This window comes from Perca fluviatilis, chromosome 1 (assembly GCF_010015445.1).
Source record: "Perca fluviatilis chromosome 1, GENO_Pfluv_1.0, whole genome shotgun sequence".
In the NCBI taxonomy this organism is placed as follows: Eukaryota; Metazoa; Chordata; class Actinopteri; order Perciformes; family Percidae; genus Perca; species Perca fluviatilis.
In genome coordinates, this window is record NC_053112.1 from 12,965,826 (window position 1) to 12,989,496 (window position 23,671).

The 23,671-nt window shown below is 41.3% G+C and overlaps 2 protein-coding genes and 1 non-coding gene across 6 annotated transcripts in view; 2 read left to right on the plus strand and 1 right to left on the minus strand.

The window, feature by feature from the left end:
• pvalb7 (parvalbumin 7) overlaps window positions 1–11,719 on the plus strand; it is a 38,291-nt gene extending 26,572 nt beyond the window's left edge. The window contains exons 1-5 of one of the 3 annotated variants that reach the window (XM_039805712.1): window positions 5,776–5,892; window positions 8,313–8,381; window positions 8,647–8,776; window positions 8,886–8,995; window positions 11,051–11,076. In XM_039805712.1, the coding sequence (XP_039661646.1) occupies window positions 8,321–8,381; window positions 8,647–8,776; window positions 8,886–8,995; window positions 11,051–11,076 (327 nt within the window). In that variant the 5' untranslated portion in view covers window positions 5,776–5,892; window positions 8,313–8,320. Of the gene's footprint in view, window positions 1–5,775; window positions 5,893–8,312; window positions 8,382–8,646; window positions 8,777–8,885; window positions 8,996–11,050 lie in introns of those variants that run through there. The other 2 variants (XM_039805696.1, XM_039805704.1) reach the window with 2 other exon arrangements.
• Window positions 11,720–11,725: 6 nt separating this feature from the next.
• On the minus strand, window positions 11,726–23,416 carry baiap2l2b (BAR/IMD domain containing adaptor protein 2 like 2b). Of its 2 annotated transcripts, XM_039805664.1 has the most exons (13): window positions 23,154–23,416; window positions 22,202–22,288; window positions 21,292–21,353; window positions 20,264–20,335; window positions 19,323–19,412; window positions 18,990–19,121; window positions 18,697–18,801; window positions 17,743–17,845; window positions 17,122–17,329; window positions 15,279–15,344; window positions 13,367–13,694; window positions 13,190–13,233; window positions 11,727–12,717 (listed from the first exon to the last, which is right to left on the minus strand). In XM_039805664.1, exons 1-13 carry the CDS (start codon window positions 23,221–23,223, stop codon window positions 12,642–12,644), a joined length of 1,443 nt encoding a protein of 480 aa, XP_039661598.1. In that variant the 5' UTR covers window positions 23,224–23,416; the 3' UTR covers window positions 11,727–12,641. The 2 variants fall into 2 exon arrangements, with proteins under 2 accessions (XP_039661605.1, XP_039661598.1); XM_039805671.1 differs by lacking the exon at window positions 13,190–13,233 and having other exon boundaries at window positions 11,726–12,717.
• Window positions 14,190–14,283, plus strand: trnai-uau. The gene is made up of 2 exons: window positions 14,190–14,227; window positions 14,248–14,283. It is a non-coding gene; the product is annotated as a tRNA-Ile (tRNA).
• Window positions 23,417–23,671: the final 255 nt, after the last annotated feature.

Consider the following 23,671-nt stretch of genomic DNA (forward strand, 5'->3'; position numbering starts at 1 on the left):
CTTTGAAACGCTGCTCGTATAACAGACCACTGCCAGCCATGAATTGCAGAAACATTTTTTAAGGGTGTATTTATCTTCAAGGCCAGGCTAGCTGATGGAGTCTGTTGTTCTCGTTTCTGTGTGTAAGTGTGAATGTGTATTTAAGTGGGATAGAATGTCCGTGTGTGTTTATGCCCGTAACAGAGTTGTACTGTAACCGTGTTTGTATATAGTTTATTTCCAGCTTTGGAATATAACTTTGAAACAGAAGTACACCGTGAAAAGTCTGCTGATGACATACTGTATAATAAGCCATTAAGTTGACAGACAAACACACAAATACACACAGAGAAACAGAAGAAGAGAAACTGACAGAAAGTCTCAACAAACCCAAGGCTTGTGTTTCCCATGTTGACAGCTGGTTACCGTAGAGACATCATAAGGGAAGTAGAAAGAGGAAGAGGTGAGCCTGAGCACAGGACGATTGTAAAATCTGAGACTATAAGAAATAATTTAGAGTATAATGTCACTCTGTTACTATAATATATGTAGTAGTACTCAGCCTGTCCTCACCCAGAAAACAACTGTATAGGTCGATTGTGCCAGCAACTCGTAACAACCTATAATTAACTCTCGTGGCTGTAGTAATTATCGCGAGAGAAAAAGAGGAAGCGAGGTGTCAAAGTATAAGCGCGCCAGATCCCATGTAAGGAGGAAGGTTGGGGCGGTGGATGGATCAAATCAGGGGCGTAGCACAACATTCTGGGACCCTGTAGAAAGGCTTTTTCAATGGGCCCCTCCCCGCGTCCACAGCTATTCATTCTGGCATCTTTTTGGACCCTCCTCACATGAGGGCCAGTCCCCTTTTTCCCCCCAGTCCGACGCCCCTGGGTCAAATGAACACAGGACTTTCACTCAGGAGATTGGGGTTCTTGTCCCGTGTAAAAGCATAAGTCAATTGTCAAACATTTTTTTTAAATGAATCGTTTTACGGACCTTGGTACGTGACACAATGACGTCCATGACATCATACAACACATTCTCACTCTCCCGTCGTGTAAAATACGGACGCTTGGTCATGTGCCTTTGGCGTTTGTTATTCACGCTAAAAGTCTCCTTTAGCGTCAGGAATCTTGGCGTCATTTGGGGTTTGTTATTCTCGCAAAAAAATGCGCCCTCTGGCGTTTCTTATTCATGATAAAAGTCTCCTTTAGCGTCGGAACTCTTGACGTCACTTTTGGCGCTTTGGGTCGGTACGTACTGACTGACGTGCAGCACAAGAACGGGACAGTTAGGTTTAGGAAGAGGTCGTGGGTGGGGTTTCTGTGACACGTGGGACAAGAACGGAGACACGAACCCAGTTCTCCTGGGTGAACCCAGCCCAACCTCCCTACGCTGCATTTTGGTCTTTCATACTACTAGCTACCGCTGTTGCTCTTAATACTACGTCATCTTACAGCGCCACGGTCGCGCTGCTGCTCTGCCCGGTGCGTTCCATCAAAGCCGGTCTACGGAAAGCCTTTCCACTCCCTATCCAGCCCCATTGTACCGGATTTTGGTTGCAGTTCCACCAGCGTTCCAATGGGGGTGATCGCGGTCCAGTGCAAAATGAATGGGACTCTATGGAGCTAGACAGCTAAATTTGTCTCGTTCGCCTGATTGTCGTTGAGAAACCTCCGATTTGATTGTAGTTTTTGCAAGTTCAACATGTGTTATAGGTCGAAAGTTGATTGAACGAGTACTTATGTCCTTTTGATTTCTTACAGGGTGAGTCGTTGTTGCCCGTAACACGCTAGCATTCTGCTAATGAATGCTGATTGGTCAGTGAAGGAGTGATTACGATCGGAGATCCCGCTTGACGGCATCCGAAGCAGAGCCTGAATATCAGAGTGAATATATTCGGCGTGGTCTTTAAAACATCAGCAAACCTCTTTCTAGCACGTGTATTAACAGGGAGAGCCTAACCTGTCAGCTGTGTTGTCGATGCCTCGAGAGAACAAAGGAAGCGACTCAGAGCTTGCCGTAAAGCAGTATCTCCGGCCGTATACGTGTATGACATCATTGACATTTTAAAAGGCTTTTTAGAACAAAAAAGTGACTTTAAAAAAATCTAACACACAGCAGTGTGTATTTTCTCTGCCTCCCCTTTCGAATGCAACGTTCAAATTACTAGACAAAAACTTATATCCTGAGAAAAGTGGGTTTTGAGGGGTATAGCTCCATAGAGTCCCATTCATTCTGTACTGGCCTGTGAGCGCCCCCTATATGGAACTCTGGTGGAACTGCAACCAGTTCAGAACCTGGAAGAAACGAGGGAGTGGCACTTCTTGATATATTAGAAGTTCTTTGGTTCCATACAGACGATGAAGGGCGCTTTTTGCGTCGTATCTGACGCTGACAGCCACTGCCCAAGCGTCCGTATTTTACGAGCTGGGAGTGAGAACAGTTTGCGTCATATTACGTCCTCATTTCGTGACTCATTTTAAGCCACTCCCTGATGTTTTGTTAACCGTATGTCACAACAAGCCACAAAGAATGCTGCGACTTTTTGAGGACTGTACTGTAAAATGCCTCCTGATCTATCCAAACACATGAAGCGCATTTTCAGTAATATTTTCCTTTGTAATTATGTATGGTTTGCAAAAATGGGAACTGCTGTGTCCGTTTAGATGAGAGAAGTGTATGCGCGTTGTGCACGTGCTACTGACTTTAGACTAGCACCACTGACTTTAGACCAGGTTTTTCCTGGTCAGTGGCGGAATTGTTTTCTGAAACTGCAAAATAGCACCAAGTAATGTTTGCGCCTGAACACGCCTTCTCTTTTCGCTGAACTGCCCCCAGGAGCGCAAATACATTCCCTAATTTACCGACGTGCGTCTGTGGAGGGAAAAGTCCGCTGTGCGTCGGGTGTAAAATAGGAATGATACATGCGTCGGTGTACAAAGGCAATTGCGCTGAGTGCAAGATAGGGCCCTTTGTGTTTTACACTGTAAATATTGTAGCCAAAGTATGATTTAGACTTACTTATCATTTAGGATAGATGCTGTAACTGTTATCACGGTTACGTTTCAAATACATTAAGTTCTAATTTTCCCACTGTAGAGATAATGCTAGTCCCCGACTGCCCTTAACAATCAGCATGACTAACTGGAATATACCAGGGAAATGTGGAAGATCTGGTGTCTCATTACTTAATAGTTTGGCCAAACTCCCAAAAACTTGGTGCATTCCTTTTAAAACTCACCACCTCCCACTCACGCCCACACACACCAGCCGTAATATCAGCACTAAATATACCACTATAACCACTATAACCAGTGCCTGCAGTGCAGTCATAGACATTTGGCTAAGAGCGGGGCTTCCTTCTCCCACTCTTCTGTGCATGTTGGTGTGAACTGAACTTGGGGTCGTGAGGGCTGCTGCACTCAAGTTACCAACCCAAATGAGCACAAACTGACTACTGCAAACCGCATAATGTCCAAAACTACTCAATAATTACTAATAACATATTACTGATGGACAAAGTAGTCACATTACTTCAATAATTACTCAACAGCATATACATAAAAAAAATTTAAAAAAATGTTTTGCATGCCACATCAAATGCTATTTTTATTCGACTTGTCATTTCTTTTGTTTTAAATTCTCGACCAAAAACGAACAGGTGTCACTCCCAAAATGCAGCTGTATCTTCTTTCAACGGTTTTTAACGGGGGGAAAAAAACATGTGTGTTTATAATGTTAATAAACCAAGTTGTGAACCCTCCTTCTTAGGTGACTGAGTCGTCACTGTGCAAGCAAACATCCCATATTATAATGCTCCACAGAGCCTCCTATCAGTCCAGTTCCCCCATGTTTATTTTTAGGACCAATATCTGATATTTGATCCGTGGCACACTCTGTGTATCTATCTATCTATTTATGCATCTATTCTAAGTGTGCATCAGTCCATCTTTGCATTGTCTCTTTTTCCATTTAAGAGGAACTTGTATAACTATGAGCGCAAAAACAATAAAAGGCTTTCAGATTCTCCTTGTCTCCTCAACCCTACACATTCTGTTCTCCAGGGTTAATAACATCTTCAATATTCCAATTATTTCTCTTCGTCTCCAGTCTTGTCCTTGACGAACTCCTGGCCTGCCTCTCCTCATTTATTGCCTCGTTTACAGTAACCCATCTATATGTATCTCCTGCGTCCCTCTATCTCTTCTGACCCTTTCTCCCAACTACAAATTACTCCCTCCAGTGTGTTGTCCTGACTACCTCGCCCCACCCACCCCTCTGTCTTTCTACAACGCAGGAAAGTGCTGATGAAGGGTAATTCAACAGTGAGGAGAATGCAAGGAGAGTCTCAGGACAGGACACTGAGAGTACAGAGGGTCAGCACCTCACAGGAAGAGGCAAACGGACAGAACTACATAAAGACAGGCAGACAAGTTTTCACTCTGTTTCCTACTGACATGTTAAATCAAGTTTTACACTTAATTTATTCAATCGTTCAGCCAAAAAAACAAGCTGAACACCTGTTGAGATAAGATAAGATAGACTTTATTAATCCCACACTGAGGAAATTCCTGTGCTACAGCAGCTAAGAATTTTTTTTTACACACATCAGAATAACACAATACACATTAAATAGACATTGGAGAAAAAAATATATAGAAAGTATTATAAGAAATAGAAAAAATAGAATTAGTTATAATAATAATAGCAATAATACAAAACTATTTACACCTTTTTACACCCTTATATAAACAGACATACAGATGAGTATATAAGTTAATATCTGTAAAAGGGATAGCTCGGATTTCTCGACTTATCCATAGTCAGTGTATTACTGTACCAATGGTAGATAGCGGTCGGCACGCCCCCCAGTTTGGAGAAGCAGACAGGAGTGGGATTGTTGTGTGTTACAGGATGGTCTTTTTAAAGTTGCACCAGTTTGTTGACCACGAAAGGCTTTCATAGTATGTCCTCGGGAAGTGCGTTGGTAAACTGTTGTCCGTCTACGCATCCAGCAACACAGAGCAACATTAAAGGAATACACCACCGTTTGTTGAAATAGGGCTTATCACGGTCTCCCCTGGCTGTAGATAGGTGGGCCAATGCATTTTTTGTCTCAGTGCAATTAATTAGGTTGTTTTTTTGTCTTTTGTTGGCTCAAAACATGCTAACCGGCAACATAGGATTCCATTCACTACGCTAAGCTAACTAGCGGCGGCGCTGCCGGACTAAAACGATGCATGCACAAAAAATGCGTTGGCCCACCTATCTACAGCTAGGGGAGACCGTGATAAGCCCTATTTCAACAAACGGTGGCGTATCCCTTTAAATTCCATTTGGATTCATATTAGTATTTTAATACTAATATGAATCCAATAAGTCCAAATTAGTCCAATACCCTCCCCCTTTTTTAGCTCTGTTTTGGTCTCCACCAACTCTTGAGGGAAATATCATGCTGGCGATAAATGTGTGTAAAAACAAACGAAGATTAGGGTCATGCAGGGAAAAGAGAAGACCCTGGGAGGAGGTGCGGTCCAAGGGGCAGTCAGATAGTATTATTAATGGCCTGTGTGCGGTTTGTTAGTGCTGCAGAGAAAGAGATATCGCACTCCAGGGCCGACAGTGTGCGTCACGTCTTGAAAACCACCCCACCTTTCTCAAAATAGAGAGAATACACAGACGTGGGGATGGGGTGGGCGAGGGGGGGGTATATGGGGTGAATGTGGATGTGTTTGGAGGCAGCTATAAAAGTCTTATTGTGTCCCCCCCCCCTGCCTACTTGCTCATCTTACCTCCATCTCCAACCCTTTTCTCTTGCCTCTACTCCTTTCTCTCTCTCTCTCTCTCTATCACCTCTCCTCTTGCCCTCTTTCTCTTCTCTGAGGTGCACTCATCCACCCCTTCATTCAGGTAAGAAAGAAAAGAGATATTACATGTTGCAGTAGAGAATAGTTCTTTGGAAAACGAAAACACACGATACAAAATCAGAGGCGCTTTGGTCAGTGACCAGATGACCTGGAGGCTATAACAGAATAATGAAATACGATGATCACTGTTATCTGTGACAAGCTGCAGTTGAATGAAATACCTTTACTAGTTGTAGGAATAATTAGGTATTTGAAACACGATAATAAAATACATTGTAGCTGTATAGCAGGGGTCCATTTGGATAAACCTGAGTCAATGCTCTGCTAGAAACTAAACTCAGAAAATCCATCAGAGTCATCATGGATGTAAATTCAGCCATGTTTTTTTAAAAAAAAACATGACTTGACTTGAATAAAATGGAATATGGTGTAATAAAGAAAAATCTACAACAACATATATATTACTAAAAACAAATCTGTAATTAAAAAAAACATGATATAAACATCTGGGATCTAACGGACACAAGAGCATTAGAGTTTGGCTGTCCCATTCGCTCTCATGGGAAATAAGGCTGTGAAAACTTAAACTAAATGTGTGTTATTTATTAGTTATGACGCTTTAGGGAATTATTCACACTGTACTGTATGTACAGTATGTATTCATGTTCCAAGATCAGCAATGTCGTTTACGGCAAGGCTACATTATGTAACTTAAAAACTAGAAACATCAAATATATTCCTCGTTTTAATATGGCAGATGGAACAATTATTCATCCTCAACATTAGTTGTGTTCTGGTTTCAGAATGATAAAAACAACATAATAGCTCTTCAAATGCTTTACATACGTGACGTAAGTTAGTCGAGTAATGTACTGTAAGTGACCTAAGTTAAGTCAGAGTCAAGTAAGTTAACTCGCATTCGTTTCCCCGCAGGACACAAACAGTGGACTCCTGAGTAAAAGTCCAAGTTAGTTTAACCCATCCATCCACCCTGACCTCCTCCCTATGATTTTGAACGCAATGTAATCCAAGAAAAAGAAATACAATGCCATCAAAACGTCATTGAGAATGCTGTCTAACACATGAATGGCGGGGAGTGACTGAGATGCATTTGTCATGATGTCTGCGAGTTTGTACTACTATGTTGACAACACTGACGTCAAGATCCAGAACAACCTGTAACAGCAACTTTTGTGGTATACAGATAAAAGATGAAATAATGCATCTAAACGACCTTTCTGTCTTAAACAAACCAAAACAACCTGAGGCATCTCTAGCTGGCGACTTCATGCTCTTTCTATTTATAAAACACTCTCTCATGGATTGGACAAACCGTTTTGCTAAAGACATCTCACAAATGGATTATCGCTAATTGGATTTTGCTGCCAAGGATTTTGACACATAACGGGTTGAGAGAAAGTTGAGAAGAAGTAGATCGGACAGAAAGGAAGAGGATGACTATGTTATCTTGTTACTCGTTAATATGTTTTCGTTAGCCACGCTGTCCTTTGGACAGGGAGGGTTAACTATTTTGTCTGGGTCCAGACACAGCAATGTGCAGAGGGACCAACAAAACACACACACACACACACACACACACACACACACACACACACACACACACACACACACACACACACACACACACACACACACAAGGGAGTTCAGATGCACAAACACATTCATCAAACATTTCTCTTGACAACTCAACACTTGATGTCAGTGCTCTCAACAGATAAACAAGAAACCCAAGAGCCTTCAGCTCAGGTCTGACACCTATTGGCATCTACAGGGTACTGCAGGTTATTTCTTTCTTTCTTTTTTTTAACCCTCCGGGAAACTAAGCACATCCTTTACACTCTTTTTAAGCAACATCCAGGTTTACCTGCATACTACATACATAGCCCAGTCTTCCACTATGAACACTGAACATTTTCACTGAAAAAGTTTAGGGGTTAAATGTGGTCTTTGGTGTTTTTTTGCCCCCAACGTCACGTTCCAAGCAGCGCGGCAATGGTTATGATTAGGGTTAGCTGCCTGGAAGGCACCGTTGGAGGCAAAAAGCACCAGTGAGTGTTAAATGTCTTGACATCTTGTGCCAATAATCTATAATACACTGCATAATTGACATGGAATATACATATAACATGTTACCTGGTTATCTGGATCAATCGGGAAATAAACAGTATAGAATAAACTCATAAACAAACATCCACCTAATGACAGTTTAAGCTAGGTGTTATATATCCATTTATACCCGTGTACTCAGGAGTCACAACTTTGCATTATTCAGTGACCACGATGGAATTTGAAACTGGATATCTCATGAGACATTTGACATGCTCAGTAAGCACGCCACAGTTTGGCGCGCTTATGGCTGTTGCCTGCACTCAACTCTTTGAAATGTTTTTTATTTTATTTTTTATTTCACACCTTTTATGTGCTCTCTGTCCCTCTCTCCAGCTGACAAAATGTCGATGACAGATCTGTTGAAAGCCGAGGAGATCAAGAAAGCTCTTGAAGCCTTTGCAGGTCTGTAACAGTTGTGGATTCCATATGGTATATGCTCAGCAGGAATAGGCTTACAAAGTTTGCCAAAGCCGAAGCTTGCTTTGGATACTGAGGCAGCAAATCCACACACATTTTTATCTTTTTTAAACCAGTGTGTAGAAAAGTAAATTAAGCTTATTCTGCTCTGTAAGTGTGCAGAACATTTCAAACTGGCTTATGTTAAGGAAGAAGCAGTTGAAGAGCTGTTTGATGGTTCAGTCTGTACCTTCTGTCTTGCCTTTTGAAGGAGAAACATTCGACCCTAAAAAGTTCTTTGAAATGGTGGGAATGAAGGCCATGTCAGCTGAAAATGTCAAGAAGGTCTTCCAGGTTCTGGATGTGGACGGTAGCGGCTTCATAGAGGAGGAGGAGCTCAAGTACGGAAGTCAAACAGACACAACAAACACAAAAAGGAGCATAGGCCTGACCAATATAATGTCTATGTCCTGCACGCTGCCACCCTGTAACACCCTGTACTTTTCTCAGGTTCGTACTGAAGGGCTTTTCCAAGGAAGGCCGAGATCTAACTGACTCTGAGACAACAGCATTCCTCAAAGCCGCAGACAAAGATGGAGACGGCAAGATTGGCATTGACGGTGAGAGAACAGAGGAACATTGCAAAGAATAAACAGGTTGCTATTGAAAAATAAGAGTAGAAGGTCGAGAAGGTCGAAGGTGGGGAGTGTACAGGTTAGCATGTAGGCTGAAGGTGAGTTACTGTAACTGCTGCTTTGTGTGCATTTTTTTTTTAACAAAAATATACCAACATTTCTTTAATCCCTGTAGCAAAGAGGATGTTGCTACTTGTTCACCTCCGTGGCAAAACAGCACCTGGTAGCTGCCAATATGCAATCTAAAGAGTTAAGGCCGTGGTAGGCACTTTATTTTCAGGCAGAAATTCCATAATATTCTTTCAGCAAGTTGTAATTGAAGTGGTCTGAAAGAAAACATGTTAGCAATGTTAGTTCATCTGGTGTAGTTTAGGTGTTGACAGGAGGTTAAGTGTTTAAGATATACAGCACAGGCCAAAAGTTTGGACACACCTTCTCATTCAATGTGTTTCTTTATTTTCATGACTATTTACATTGTAGATTCTCACTGAAGGCATCAAAACTATGAATGAACACATATGGAATTATGTACTTAACAAAAAAGTGTGAAATAACTGAAAACATGTCTTATATTTTAGATTCTTCAAAGTAGCCACCCTTTGTTTTTTTTGATAACTCTGCAAACCCTTGGTGTTCTCTCAATGAGCTTCATGGGGTAGTCACCTGAAATGGTTTTCACTTCACAGGTGTGCTTTGTCAGGGTTAATTAGTGGAATTATTTCCCTTATTAATAAAAAAGCATGAAGCAAGACATGTTTTCAGTTATTTCACACTTTTTTTAAGTACATAATTCCATATGTGTTCATTCATAGTTTTGATGCCTTCAGTGAGAATCTACAATGTAAATAGTCATAAAAAAATAAAAGGAAACGCATTGAATGAGAAAGTGTGTCCAAACTTTTGGCCTGTACTGTACCTTACATATATCATATGAACTAATTATAGTTTTCAATGATGACATTATTCTGTAGTTGTCATATTGTTAGCAAATTCCCTGAAAAGACCAAAACTGAAAATGCATTAGTCCGTCTCTTAATACTTCCCGACTTTCCAGCCCCAAGCCCATTTGTTCGTACATAACATATAAATCTTTTTTTTTTTTTTAAATAAATGTTAAATAATTTCCTAAACTCTGTAGTTTTTTATTTTTTTTTTAAAGATTATATTTTAGGGGCATTTTTTATATAGGACAGCTTTGACTTGAAAGGTGAGAGGGAGAGGGGGAGGGGGAATGACATGCAGCAAATGCCAGAAGGCTGCAGGCTGGAGTTGAACCCACAGCCAATGCATCAAGGTGTAAACTTCCATATATAGGTACCCACTCTACCAGGTGAGCTAACCAGGTGCCCGGCTCTGTAGTTTTTAACAAACACTACTGAAATGGGTGTAAACAGTGTCCTTTTTATTTATTTATTTTTAAAATGTGGATTAATAAACATATGGTTCTTTCACAAGTATTTATGGCAGCAGGAATGTGGGATTGGGATAAACTACAGTCTGTGTGTTCATGGTAATGAGGGAACATGTCACCCAAGCGTTATTATGGAACCCACGCAACGTCTAGGCAAGACCCGCCCTTCAATAGCATTCACACGCTACTACTGGCCAGGAGTCCATGCTTAGGCTATGTAACGTATCCCGATTTGTTCAGGTCCTATCCCCTAACCAATCGGCTATCCTAACCTTAACCACTCGAGGTCAATGTCTATCCTCAACCAATCGGCCTGCTTCGTAGGGCGGGACTTGCCTAGAAGGTACGTGGGATCCATAATAACGTGTCACCTGGTGTGACTCATTGATGGGTTTTTAATAGTTTTTGGACAATAATGAAGCATTATGGCACAGAGGAAAATTATAAATCAGGCTTTGGTTACACAGAAAATATGTGTTAGTAGGATCCATTCATTGTTGGTATTCTCATTGGATTTGTTGACAACATGGACATATAGAATATTGCCAGCCTTATCCTTAACGCTGTAGGTCAGTAGAGTTTGCCTCATCACTGCCTCACACAAATATTTTCTTTTTTTCTTTTTTCAGAGTTTGAAATCATGGTGCATGAGTAGGGGATAGCTGAACACCCCCCTTTCTTCCTCCTCCTCCTCCTCCTCCTCCTCTTCGTCCCTGCATTCATATTTTGTAACTACCACTACTCCTCTCACCTTCCTCGGGACCCCACACATGGAGTCAGACCAGGCCTGCTCTCTCTACAAAACACTACAGGAGCAGGCCAACAGGGAGTTACCATGAGGAGAAACATACAGGCATAATGGGCACCAGTGTCATTTTTGATTTTTCATTTTTATATAAATATTTAATCGCACAAGCTGTATGGGTTTCTGAATCATTCTTGATGATTTCATGAAGGTAGTTTTTGGTCTCAAAACAGATGGTACTAGTGCTGTAGATGGTGTAGATGTTAGAGACTTCTTAAATCTTAATTTCCTTCCTCTGTGTATTTCAGATTGTGCATTTTGTCTGATGGGTTTTACTTCTAGATGTTCACATATCAGTGCACTTTCCTCCTACTCCTCTTCCTCATCCACCTTCCTTCACCTTCCTTCACCTCCTCTCCTCCACCACCTCCTCCTCCACACTCCCTGCCTCTGATCAGATGATGTAGTAAATAAAATGATATATACAGTAAGAGAGTTGTGAAGAGAGAAAATATCTAAGTAAGAAATGATAATAAAAAAAATACTTGAGTAATAAATGTCTCTTTACTTATTGTTACTCACAGAGGACACAAACATTTAAACTCAAAACATAACGTACTGAACATTGCAAAACATCAATCACAGGACAGTGAAGAAAATTAAAATTATATCATGTGGATGCGCCGACAGTGTTGTTGTCATTACTTAGAATTTCTCATGGGGGAGACAGAAACTACACACTATAGCTTTAAAAAAAAAAATAGCATAGCATAAGAGCAAGACACAAGACAGCTTAAGCGAAAACATAAAAAATCCTTTAGTTGTTAACACCTTAAAGAAATACTTTGAGATTTTGGGAAATACCGTTATTCGCTTTGCTTGATAGATTCAGATGAGAAGATCAACACCACGCATGTCTGTACGCTAACTATGTTGCTGGAGCCAGCAGCCAGGTGGCGTAGCTTAGCATAAAGGCCTGGAAACAGGGAAAAACAGCTAGCCTGGCTCTTTCCAGAGCAAAAAAAAAAGGCAGGAAGCCCCAGTTTCCAGACTTTATGTTAAGCTAACCAGCTGCTGGCTGTAGCTTCATATTTAGCAAACAGGTAATGGTAGGGAGAAAGCGAGTCAGCATATTTCCAAAAATGTCTAATTACTTATACTTATATTTTTACTATAACAGGCAAACAGACCATCTATATAAAAATCCAAATACTGTACAAGGAGTTGCTAAAACAACTACTTCAAAAGTGTATGTTTGTGATATTAAACTACTTAGATGTACTACAGTATCACCTTTTCTTTTGGTAAAAGAAAAACCTCAACACTGTACCAAACCTTCCTCTGCTCCTGTAGCTCAAAGCCTTCACATTTCAGAGATGTCATTACATCGTCCTGAAACAAAAATATATACCCTGCCTCCACAACCTGATCTGGCAGCCTCGGTTACAAACCCTGCCTGCATGAGCGATGACGGATCAGTGGATCTGAGGAGAAGATCTGTCATTGGTCTTCGTGGGGCGAAGCTTTACAGTGGCGAATGGGTTTGTGCCTCTGAAACGAGAGGATGAGGTACAATGTTACACAATACCTTACACACTCAACTGCCTTCTGCCAACACAAACAAAACCACGTACACACACATGCACACACTCCAGGTTGGGAAAGTAACTAACACCAGACCCCAGGCAGAAAATGGAACGTTATAACTGTGGATAGTGAGCAAGCATTTGATCATTTACATACCAGAGACACTTCTAAAATGACACATAAAGGGATACTTTAAGTGTCCATTGAAACCCAGACAACTGCAGCTGGCACAAATCCACCACTCTTCAACTTTTATGATTATGCATACTTGAATGGAATGAATTTGCATCATTTCAGACAAATGCCAATATACAATACTGACTAGCAAATAGATCATCCTTGATGAAATAAGTCTAAAAAAAAGATACTGGAATTCAGACAGTCAACCACAGAACACAAACTTTTTTTCTATCAGCACAAATACACTGACATTTACCTGGGAAACAGTGGGTTTTCAGGTTGCCTGTGGGGTGATAATGTCTAAGAAAAGAAAGGATTGCCAATGTGATTGAACAAAACAAGTGAAGTAGCATAAGTGTACCAGTATTACTCTATATGGAACAGAAGATCCTTTGAGACTTTATCTATTTCAGAATGTAACTCTCTCTGGTACCTGGACATCAGATGCTGATTCACACTTCCTGTCAGGGAGGGGAGAGATTGGTCGAAAATCTGCAGAGCCCCTTCTAAGATTCTGACTCAGGGGAGGTGGCGGCGGTGGGGGAGGAGGTGGAGGTGGCTGTTCGCTGTAGTTCCTTGTCTGGCTTGACTCCAGTTTCTTCTCAGGGAGAGGAGAGATTGGCCGGCCGTCTACAGAGGCTCTGCGGTTGGGCGTGGCTGGTGGTGGGACATCTCCATAGCTCTTGCTCTCTGGTTGGTCAGTGTAGGTGTCAGTGGGGTCCAGCAGATTGTTCATACTGTGGCTTCTTAGAGAACCACCACTGAGGGGTCAAAGGCGCATATATAGGAGCATTTAGTGATTCATAACAGGACAGTGACCTGGAATATGTTGGTGAAAGATAATAAAAATAAAGCATCCTTTCCCATTTCTGACCTGGGGTATGTTCCACAAGTAGATACATACATACATACATACATACATACATACATACATACATACATATATATATATATATATATATATATATAATTTGTTACAGAATAGCCCACTAAATATGCATTTTACAGTAGGTATTTAGTGTGAACTGACACAAAACAACAAAAATATCTTCTATTGGTGTTCAGAGTCGGGCCAAAGTTTCAGATCCGCAACAGAACAGTGCTACTACAAATGTTAGGCATTCGTTCTCTTGCTCAAGGACACTTTGGCAGGTTGTATGCTGGCCAACATCTGGGAGTAGGAGCATTTTTCCAGGCGGTGAAGAAATGTCCCACCCTACTCTGCCTTTGATTGGCTAGTACCCATTGTATCTGTAGCTCCAGTGGCGCAATCGGTTAGCGCGCGGTACTTATATGACAGTATACAGCAGGGCAATGCCGAGGTTGTGAGTTCGAGCCTCACCTGGAGCAGAGTTTTTGGTGGTGGCAGTAGCTTAGTCTGTGGGGACTTGGCTTTGGGAACCAGTGGGTCACCAGTTCAAGTCCCCATACAGACCAAGTACGGAGTGTGGACTGGTAGCTGGAATGGTGCCAGTTTACCTACTGGGCAATTTGGGGTTTGCCCTCCAGCTGCTTGGTACTCCTGTTCATTGGCAGCCACCTCGCTCTGATGTCTCTTCATTAAAGGTGCAGTAGGTAAGACTTATAAAACTAACTTTCTGTCATATTTGCTGAAACTGACCCTATGTTCAAGTAGAACTACATGAAACAGGTAATTTACAAAAAAATCTGGCTCCTCTGGGACCACCTCCAGCCTGTAGTGCGATTTGCAAAAATCCACAGCTCCCTGTTCAGATGCACCAATCAGGGCCGGGTGTCTAACTGCGTGATAATCACTGCTAATGCACATGCATTCCTTCTTTTGGGGGGGAGGGGGCTTAGGAGACCGTTTTGGGCTTTAGCAGAAAGGGGGGGGGACTGAGAAGTTGTTGATGTTAAAAATTTCTGGCTAAGTCCTGGATCTTCCCAATCCTACCTACAGCACCTTTAATGCATGTGTATAAGTCCTGTTTGTGCATGTGTGTGTGTATTTCGGGCCTGTGTGTAATGTGTAAAAAATAACAATCAATAAAGTATGTCTTCTTCTTTTTCTTCTTCGTTGGTTGGATTGGGTTAGGTTTAGGCATTAGGATTAAGATTGGTTAGGGTTAGGATAAGAATACCAGGGTAAGCCAATCAGAGGCAGAGTAAGGCTGAGTAGGGCGGAGCGTTCCTTCGCCATCCTAGGAATTGTAAATTCGCTTCCAGGTCTCTCTAAATCTAAAGTCAAGCTGTCACACTGAAATCTTTTGTCATTTAACACTGTAAGAAGCAGAAATGTTGGCCTCTATACTACGGATGTGAATTGTTTTCAACATCTAAAATTCTCTGCTGAATTTGGTGTGCAGACCGACAGTAATTCCTACCTTGTTGCTAAAGTGTTGGAGAAATCCTCGACAGGGGCCACATAAGCAGCAGGGAACCAGCCCTGACTGGAGGAGATAAGATAGATACAAATGAGGAAACAACAAATTCCATAAATCCTCTTGTCCTTGTACCAGGAGTATATACTGTAAACCATTCTACATTCTACATCAGACAAAATATACAGTTTTTTTTAGACTTGAAATGAATGTACAAGTGTAGAGTGTCTATGAACGACGATGTTTTGCAGTACTTGTTTGTGCTCTTACCAAATGGAAACCTACACAAAACAACATTTACATTTCATCTCATAGTTTAAGTATCAATAAATAGATTTACTAGCCTGGTTGACACCAGACCCTTCTCAGTTGTGACTGAGAGTGGGTCTGGGAAAGGTTCATTGACAGTTCATTTCCAAAGGGGCGTCACCAGCGGACGCAGACCAAATAAAGAAATAAAAATAAATAAGGCAGCGGACCTGTATTGCTACTACTTACTGAATATACGTACAGCCACTGGGACAAAGCTGTTGCTGTATAGCTTAGTTTTACAGGGTGGTACTTTATACCTGCGTCCCGATGGTAGGAGCTGAAATTCACTATGTAAAGGGTGGGATTGGTCTTTCAAAATAATTCCAGCTAGGCCTATCCTTTGTAACTGTTTAGAATACAGGGATTCTGGGTTGAGCTGTGGCTTTCTCACCAGCTTACTGGTCCACTTCACAATTTGATTCAGACGGTTGCTATTTTTAAGAGACAAGTTCCCAAACCATAACACCAGGAAAAAAGACAAAACTGATTCAATAAAAGTATGATAAAATAGGGTTAATCATGGTTCTGTCAATGTGGAGGGAGGAAAGATTTCTCTGGCAAAACAATGGCTGGTTTCCCTTTTTACACACAGCGTCACAGTTTGCCTCAAGAGTCACTTGCTGATCTGTATTGCTTTGTTGATATATTTCTCACCTCTTGCAAAGCAAGCTTTCTGAGATTTCTTCTTTCAAAACACTCGGCCTATAAGGCCATCCACATACTGCCCATACACGTGACTAATCAGAAATGCGAGACATATTGTTTTCATGATAAATTAAAAAATGACAATACTGTTTAAAGTATTAATTAAAGCAACACTATGTAACTTTTAGCCCTACATGTTGTCTCATTGGAACTACAACTCGCATTGGGTAGCGCGAGTTGTAGTTCCAATGAGATAACCTGTAGGGCTAAAAGTTACATAGTGTTGTTTTAAAGCTATAGTGCGTAGTTTCTGTCGCCCCCATGAGGAATTCTAAGTAATGACAACAACATTGTCGGCGCGTCCACATGATACAAGCCTTCCGTGATCGCGCCCCCACCCCTCCTGTTAGCAGCTAAGGAGGACACGGAGAATTAAAAAAACATGATGGACTCTTCAGAAGAGGTCATTATCTTCACTCGAGTTTCTGCATGGGAAAGTCACCGGACGACACAATCTTCTGAACATAGCGATACTGAGAAATACAGACGGGGTTGTGTGGAGCTGATAGTCTTAATTAGCTTTGTAGCAACTCATTTGGCAATGGCTTGACGTTTATTAATATCAAAAAGTTACGGACTAAAGCTTTAATTAGCTTTCTCATCTCTGTTGTGACAATGTGATTTCACTGTCAATGGTGGAGGAGGGAGAGGGCTATGTAGCAACGGTTGTGCCAGAGCTTTATCAGTTGCAATACCTTCTGGTTTGCTGAAAGTCATACATAGTCAAATATTTTTAGAATTTAATTCCCATGTAAAACATCTAAAAGACACTAATCCATAGCTCCTGCACCTGCATGCATACACATTGTCTTCTATCTCAGCTACCCACCGCAGGCTGCTGTCAGTGCGTCCATACAGCCAGCCGTTGCGTGGCTCCTGAACCAGCACGGTGACAGCCTCTCCCCTGTTGAATGGTAGAAGCTTTGGGTTGGATGAGGAGGGGTGAGAAACCAGGGCTCTCATGGACCTCCCTCCACCCAGACCCAGAGATTCCCCCACTGAGCTGGAGCGAGAGCGGCTGGGGAGGGGAGATGGCGCTAGAGGGTGGAGAACAAGTGGAACGGAGAGCGAAAAAAAGGAATAGGATGGAGAGAGGGAGTGAGTGAGACATAAAACAGGGAAAAGCTTTTCTGCCTCATGCTTACCATGCCATTAAAAACAAACTCAAAGACAGGTGTGGGAAAAGAGGTAGAAGGGACTATTTTGGGTGTATGAATGTGTATCCATAGGCAAAAATAAAAGGATAACTTATTTACTCAGACATTAACGCAAGAACTCTACTACTGTATATTATTTTCCACAATGCCAATGTACAGAACAGTATCTATTGGTCTATTAGTCTAATGCTGCAGAGGCAAATACCACTGATCTTGGCTTCAAAGGTTGTCAGAATGTAATCACATTAATTTACAACAATCATAGTTTCCACAAAGTACAGTCTTCCGCCCACCTCTAGAGGGCACTCTGCCCAGTGCCTGCTGCTCCCTCCTGGCCCAGGACATATCTTCATCTCTGGCTACTGTCTGCAGCAGAGAGCTCACTGAACCTCGCAGCTGGTCAGAAACAACATACACAAGTAAATAAACTCAATTTTAATAGAAATCTGAGGAGGAGAGAAGGGGGGGCAAGGTGGGGGGTGGGGGTGTGGCCTTGACCAACTGCCATGCTTCGCTTGTTTTCAAGCCATGATGTCTCTCTCTTTCTCATGGGCGGGCCAAATTCTCTGGGCGGGCAAAGAAGAAAAGGGGGGGTAACCGTCCTCCTTATGAGGTCATAAGGAGCAAGATTCCAGATCGGCCCATCTGAGCTTTCATTTTCTCAAAGGCAGAGCAGGATACCCAGGGCTCGGTTTACACCTATCGCCATTTCTAGCCACTGGGGGACCATAGGCAGGCTGGGGGAACTCATATTAATTAAGTGAATTAATTAATTAATTAATTTTCATGCCATGGGACCTTTAAGTTGCTTGCTGTCTAAATGTATACAAAACATTTTTAACAGAAATATTTGCCTCAGTCACTAATTAAAAATGTATCCATTCTAAGTCAGCACTTTCTGCAGATTATTACACTCAGTGGCCACTTTATTAGGTGCACCTGCAAAATGTAAAGTCGTATGCAGGAAAGCAGCAATGTAAAGGGTTGTGCCTAATGATATCCTGTATCAATCAAAGGCATTTTCTCTCTTCGGTTGATAATAACAAATGACATTTATGGTTTCAACACAGCACATGGTGTGAAGTTTTCCATAATCGTGTCACTGAGGCTACATGCAGACACTGGTGCGGCATCCCAAGCCAGTACAGCTTCTTTACAGGCTGTCTGGTGCTTAGAATACTAATTGACTGAGTATAATGTTCACATTGGATCAAAACAATTGACTAAACCACGTAACGCCTTGGTACCTGTGCGTCTTGATCCAAATGAGAGGGAGTTCGAGGTCTGGACCCTCTGGTGTCGTTCACTTTCTCCTTCCATCCATCTGCCTTCTGCTGGAGAGACGCACCTGTCTGAAAAGAGATAAGAGAGGTGAACACCTCATTAAATCTCAGGCAGCAACAAAATGAACTTCAGTTAATGAGCCAGTGGACGCTGAGGCGTGAATTTCATATAATCAAGCAATTAACATGCTATCACATGGGTGGAATAAAAATGTCTTGTGTGTGTGTCGTGTGTGTGTGTGTGTGTGTGTGTGTACCTTGTTTATAAGAAAGAGCAGTGACTGAGTGAGGCCACAGTGTTTCTCTGCTAAGAAGCGATACCTCCTCTCCTCCTCCTTCTGGATCTCCTGCTGGCTCTGCCTCAGGTACAGCATGTACTCACTGTTCTCCTAAACACACACACACACACACACACACACACACACACACACAGGGAAGCATGCACACATCGACGTATGAGAAATGACACATATACAATGGTACACAAGTATTGCTACTGGACTGAGTTTGTGGATGTGTATGACTGTACATTGTGTACTGTATATGAGCGTGTGACCCTGCATAGTGTTTGTGCATGTTTGTGTAACTACCAGAGAGTCTCTGTAGGCTCCTCGTCTGAGCTGTTTCTCCAAAGCCTCTGCCTGGTTCCTCACCTCCAGCTCATAGACTCTGCGACTACCCTGAAGCACAGGAAACAGATTGATTCATGAAGCTCTGATGTGAATAATGAAAGGTTTTCTTGAGACTAACTGATTGTGTGACTAACTTTACGAAATAATTCAAACTCAGATTGGTATTGGACATTCTCAGAAAGTTTTTCAAATCTGCAGGGAAGCTGCTTTGAGGTTTATGTAGATGGAAATGCAATAAATATGACTAAAATGACCAGATACATGGGAGTCAAGTTGCAAAGTTGTCCACAGCAACAAGTCAAAGATTGACTGCGATTGACAAACCAAAAAGAAAAAGTCATAGGTAAATTACAGAGGAGTTCTCTTTTCTTATTGAAGGATGTGTAAATATTACTTTAGTTGTATTACCATTAATGTATGTAAGTTTCAAATCATTAAAAGAATTGCAACAAATGTGAACTCCACAGTGTACTGTACACATCAGTAGTTTCCATATGTTGAGCCACAAAGTAGGAATGAGCCATAACCCTACAATTAATTTAGTCCACTAAACATTTATTTGCAAAAATATACTGATTAATATCTTACTGACTCTCTTTTACAATTTTATCTTTCTATTCATCCAATAACTAAAAAATAATATATATATATATATGAATTAAGAAAATGAAGAATACACAAAGTATTGCAATGCTACAGTATATATATATATATATATATATATATATATATATATATATATATATATATATATATTTATATATATGTACATATAATAGAATAGCTGACTAAGTGTTACCATAAACCATACTCCTAGCCCAGTAAGTTCCTCCAAATTCTCCTCAACTTAACCCAGTCCTCAGAAGAATAGATATAAAAACATTTATTTTTCCACTCACATCAATGTACTCCTCATCCAACTTGACATTCTTCTCCATGGCTTGCAACACCTCTACCTGGAACCATCGAAACTGAAGCAGGAAGAACAACAAAGTCACTGTGATGCAGCCAAGTGATTATGGAAACTGTCCCATTGTTAAAACAGTAGATTATTTGGTAACACTTTACTTGAAGTTTTCTACATAAGAGTGACATGACTCTGTCATGAATACATGACACTCACATGACACTGTCATGACACAGTCATGAATACATGAACCCTAACCCTAACCATAACGTGTCATGACAAAACCGAATGACACTTACTAAAAAAGAGTTATGTCATAAACGTTTATGACTTGTTTATAATGTTTTATGACACGTTCATGACAGTGTCATGTCACTCTTATGTAGAAAACTTAAAGTAAAGTGTAACCGATTATTTTGTGTGACTGAATCTCTATGCAAATGTGCTCCATCATCAGGCCAACCTTTTAATCAAAGGGACATGTTTTGATTTTTTCACATCACTGAAAGCTACTGCAATCAAGCGCAAGGGTTCAAGTGGCACTATGAATTTTAAACAAGCAGTGAAATGCGAGCAGAAACTCATAACCTAAAACTTTCTGTAAAGTCAAAAGTGATTCTATGAGCATCCTACACACATTTCTTAATTAACGCATTAAGACCAGATGCAACAAATGCGTAGATAACAAGATTTAGTACAACCTCTAAATACAATTATGAACCTGAAAATGAGCATAATATGAGCAAAAAGATTATTTTTTGGGCTTGTTTGCCTTTACTGGAAAGGACAGCTTAAGACAGGAAAGTGGAAGATAGAGGGGGATGACATGCACCAAAAGGGTGGCAGGTCGGAATTGAACCCGGGCCGCTGCTGTAAGGACTGATCCCAGACTCAAACAGGTGAGCTACTAGGGCGCCCCGAAGCACTTAAATTCTAAGATTTAGCCGGCTTTTCTGAGACAACGGGGATCCTGTGTTTTGGTTTGAATAATATGAGTATTGAGTGAAGACATGTACTGACCACTCCCTCCATCTCTGCGGTCAGTCTCCTCTGTGTTTCCGATAACTGGATCAGGACATCGCCTGTTTAAAACGAAAAAGACTAGACATTTTTAATTACCATTGATCTAATGCTTTTACTTATTTTGTGTGAATTTACAAAAGAGAGGCACAATACTTGAGCAGTAATTTGATATATGACTTTAACACAATTTAACACTGATCAAGTCATCATGTTAAGATGGCGGAAAGTTAGCCAACTATGGGTGCTTCTGGTGTTGATTATTGTCATGGATTGTGGTTGAGCTAATGAACTGAGTGCAGCTGAAAGACTGTCCCCATCTATAATTTAGAGGCTGTCACTTAATAGGGCCCCAGGTCACGCTGTGGCTCCCTGACCTTCTCAGTTAGCCAACCTAGCAGAACTACGTGAGTCACGCTGTGCTAGCACTGATGAATGAGCCCTCACACTCTCAATGGGGACGCCTTAGCATAATGCTAACAATGATATCATACAGCCCCCTGGTCAGAGTGAAAGTGAAGCTGGTGGAAAATGTGCACTCATGCATGCACTTAGGCCTGCATACACACACACACACACACACACACACACACACACACACACACACACACACACACACACACACACACACACACACACACAGACAGACAGACAGACATACAAGAGCGTATGAGATGATGTGGTATTTTACAATCTGTATGATTAGGCTTGACATTAATTTGATAGAGCACTTAGCCATCTCTAGAGAAGAATTATGTTTCTGTAATGCAATAAATTATGGGTGAAACCTGTTATGGGAAGATTGAGTAATCAATAATACGTACAAACAAACACACGCACACACGCACACACACACACACACACACACACACACACACACACACACACACACACACACACACACACTTACCAAGAGAGCGAGAGGAAAGTGTGTGAAGGGCCTGGTCACCCATTTTAGCCACAGCGCTGAAGTAGGCCTCACTGCAAACAGCTAAGGCTGTAGGGCGCCACACACACACACACACACACACACACACACACACACACACACACACACACACAATGCACAATAAACTACAACTTTTTCAAATACTTAACTTTATAAACATATTGGCCTTGAAGTAACACCCCAGCCAGTTATACTACTCTTAACTGGGTCAATCAATTCTGCCTTTATTCATTTGAAACACAAGCCTTGCAGTGCTGCTGACATATGATATGTGATTTTGGTCTAGGAGTAGCCACATGCCAGTTGGTATAGTTTTACAACGCTGCCTTGTTGCCCCGTGACTGACTACCTGTTCCTTTCTTTATCAGGACGAGAGGTACAATAATGTTATCAGGACAAGAGGTACATTAATGATATATGCTGCTCACAGTAGAATCGTAGACAGGAAGGATTAGTGAGGCCAGACAGGCAAATACAATGGGATGCAGGTTTCAATTCTGCTTCACGTTCTCATAAAAACTTAATTTTACACGTTTATTTTTACACAGTATAAGTTTAAACTCAACGTATCACTCCTACGTCATGACTCCAAAAAGCCAATGCCCCATTAAATCCCAGTGACTTCGAGCTTTAGGAAAACGTTGTGCTTGTTCACAAACATTTGGCCCTCCCCACGAGATTACCGTTATCTATAACGTGTCTACTTTTAACACAAACTGTATGCAAAACTCAAAGAAAGAAAAAATAAAGGTTACAACATGATGTACTACATACTGTCAAATAATTAAAATGACTATTAGAAAATGTCTGTCTCATGCATACATACACACACACGCACGACATACACACACACACGCACGCACGCACGTCTCACCCACACATCTACCCACCAGTCACTCACAAGCTCACTCACCTTGGAAAGCATTGACGTAGCTGTTTCCTAAAGCAACGAGCTTCTGGAGGCCAGGATTGAAGTGCTCCATCAGGTTCTACAGTAACACACACAAAGAGAAATACACACCAAAAGAAACAATAGTTACTTTTGCAATCATTGAACACACAGGAATTTTAAATCTGATAGATACTCTCACAATTCACTCCGGCCAGGCCATGTTTAACTATATCTCATATTTCTTCCTCCCATTTTAAAGACTACATTACAGCCCACGGGAAACCAAAAGGTAAAGGACAAGGCAAGAACTCACCGAATAGACGGTTAAAGTTGATCTGTGCAGCTGGTCACTGGTGGCTCCGGACATAGTGTCCAATTTCAAAGACAATATGAACTTCAAACAAAGAAAAGTTCCCAAAAAAAAATGAACGTCATAGACAGAACAACCTTCTGTAGAGAGTCTGTATTCCCATTCAAACTTCTGACAAAGTTTTCGCAGTCGTTTCTTGTCCTTTGTGTGTCAGCGTTTTAAGGCAGTT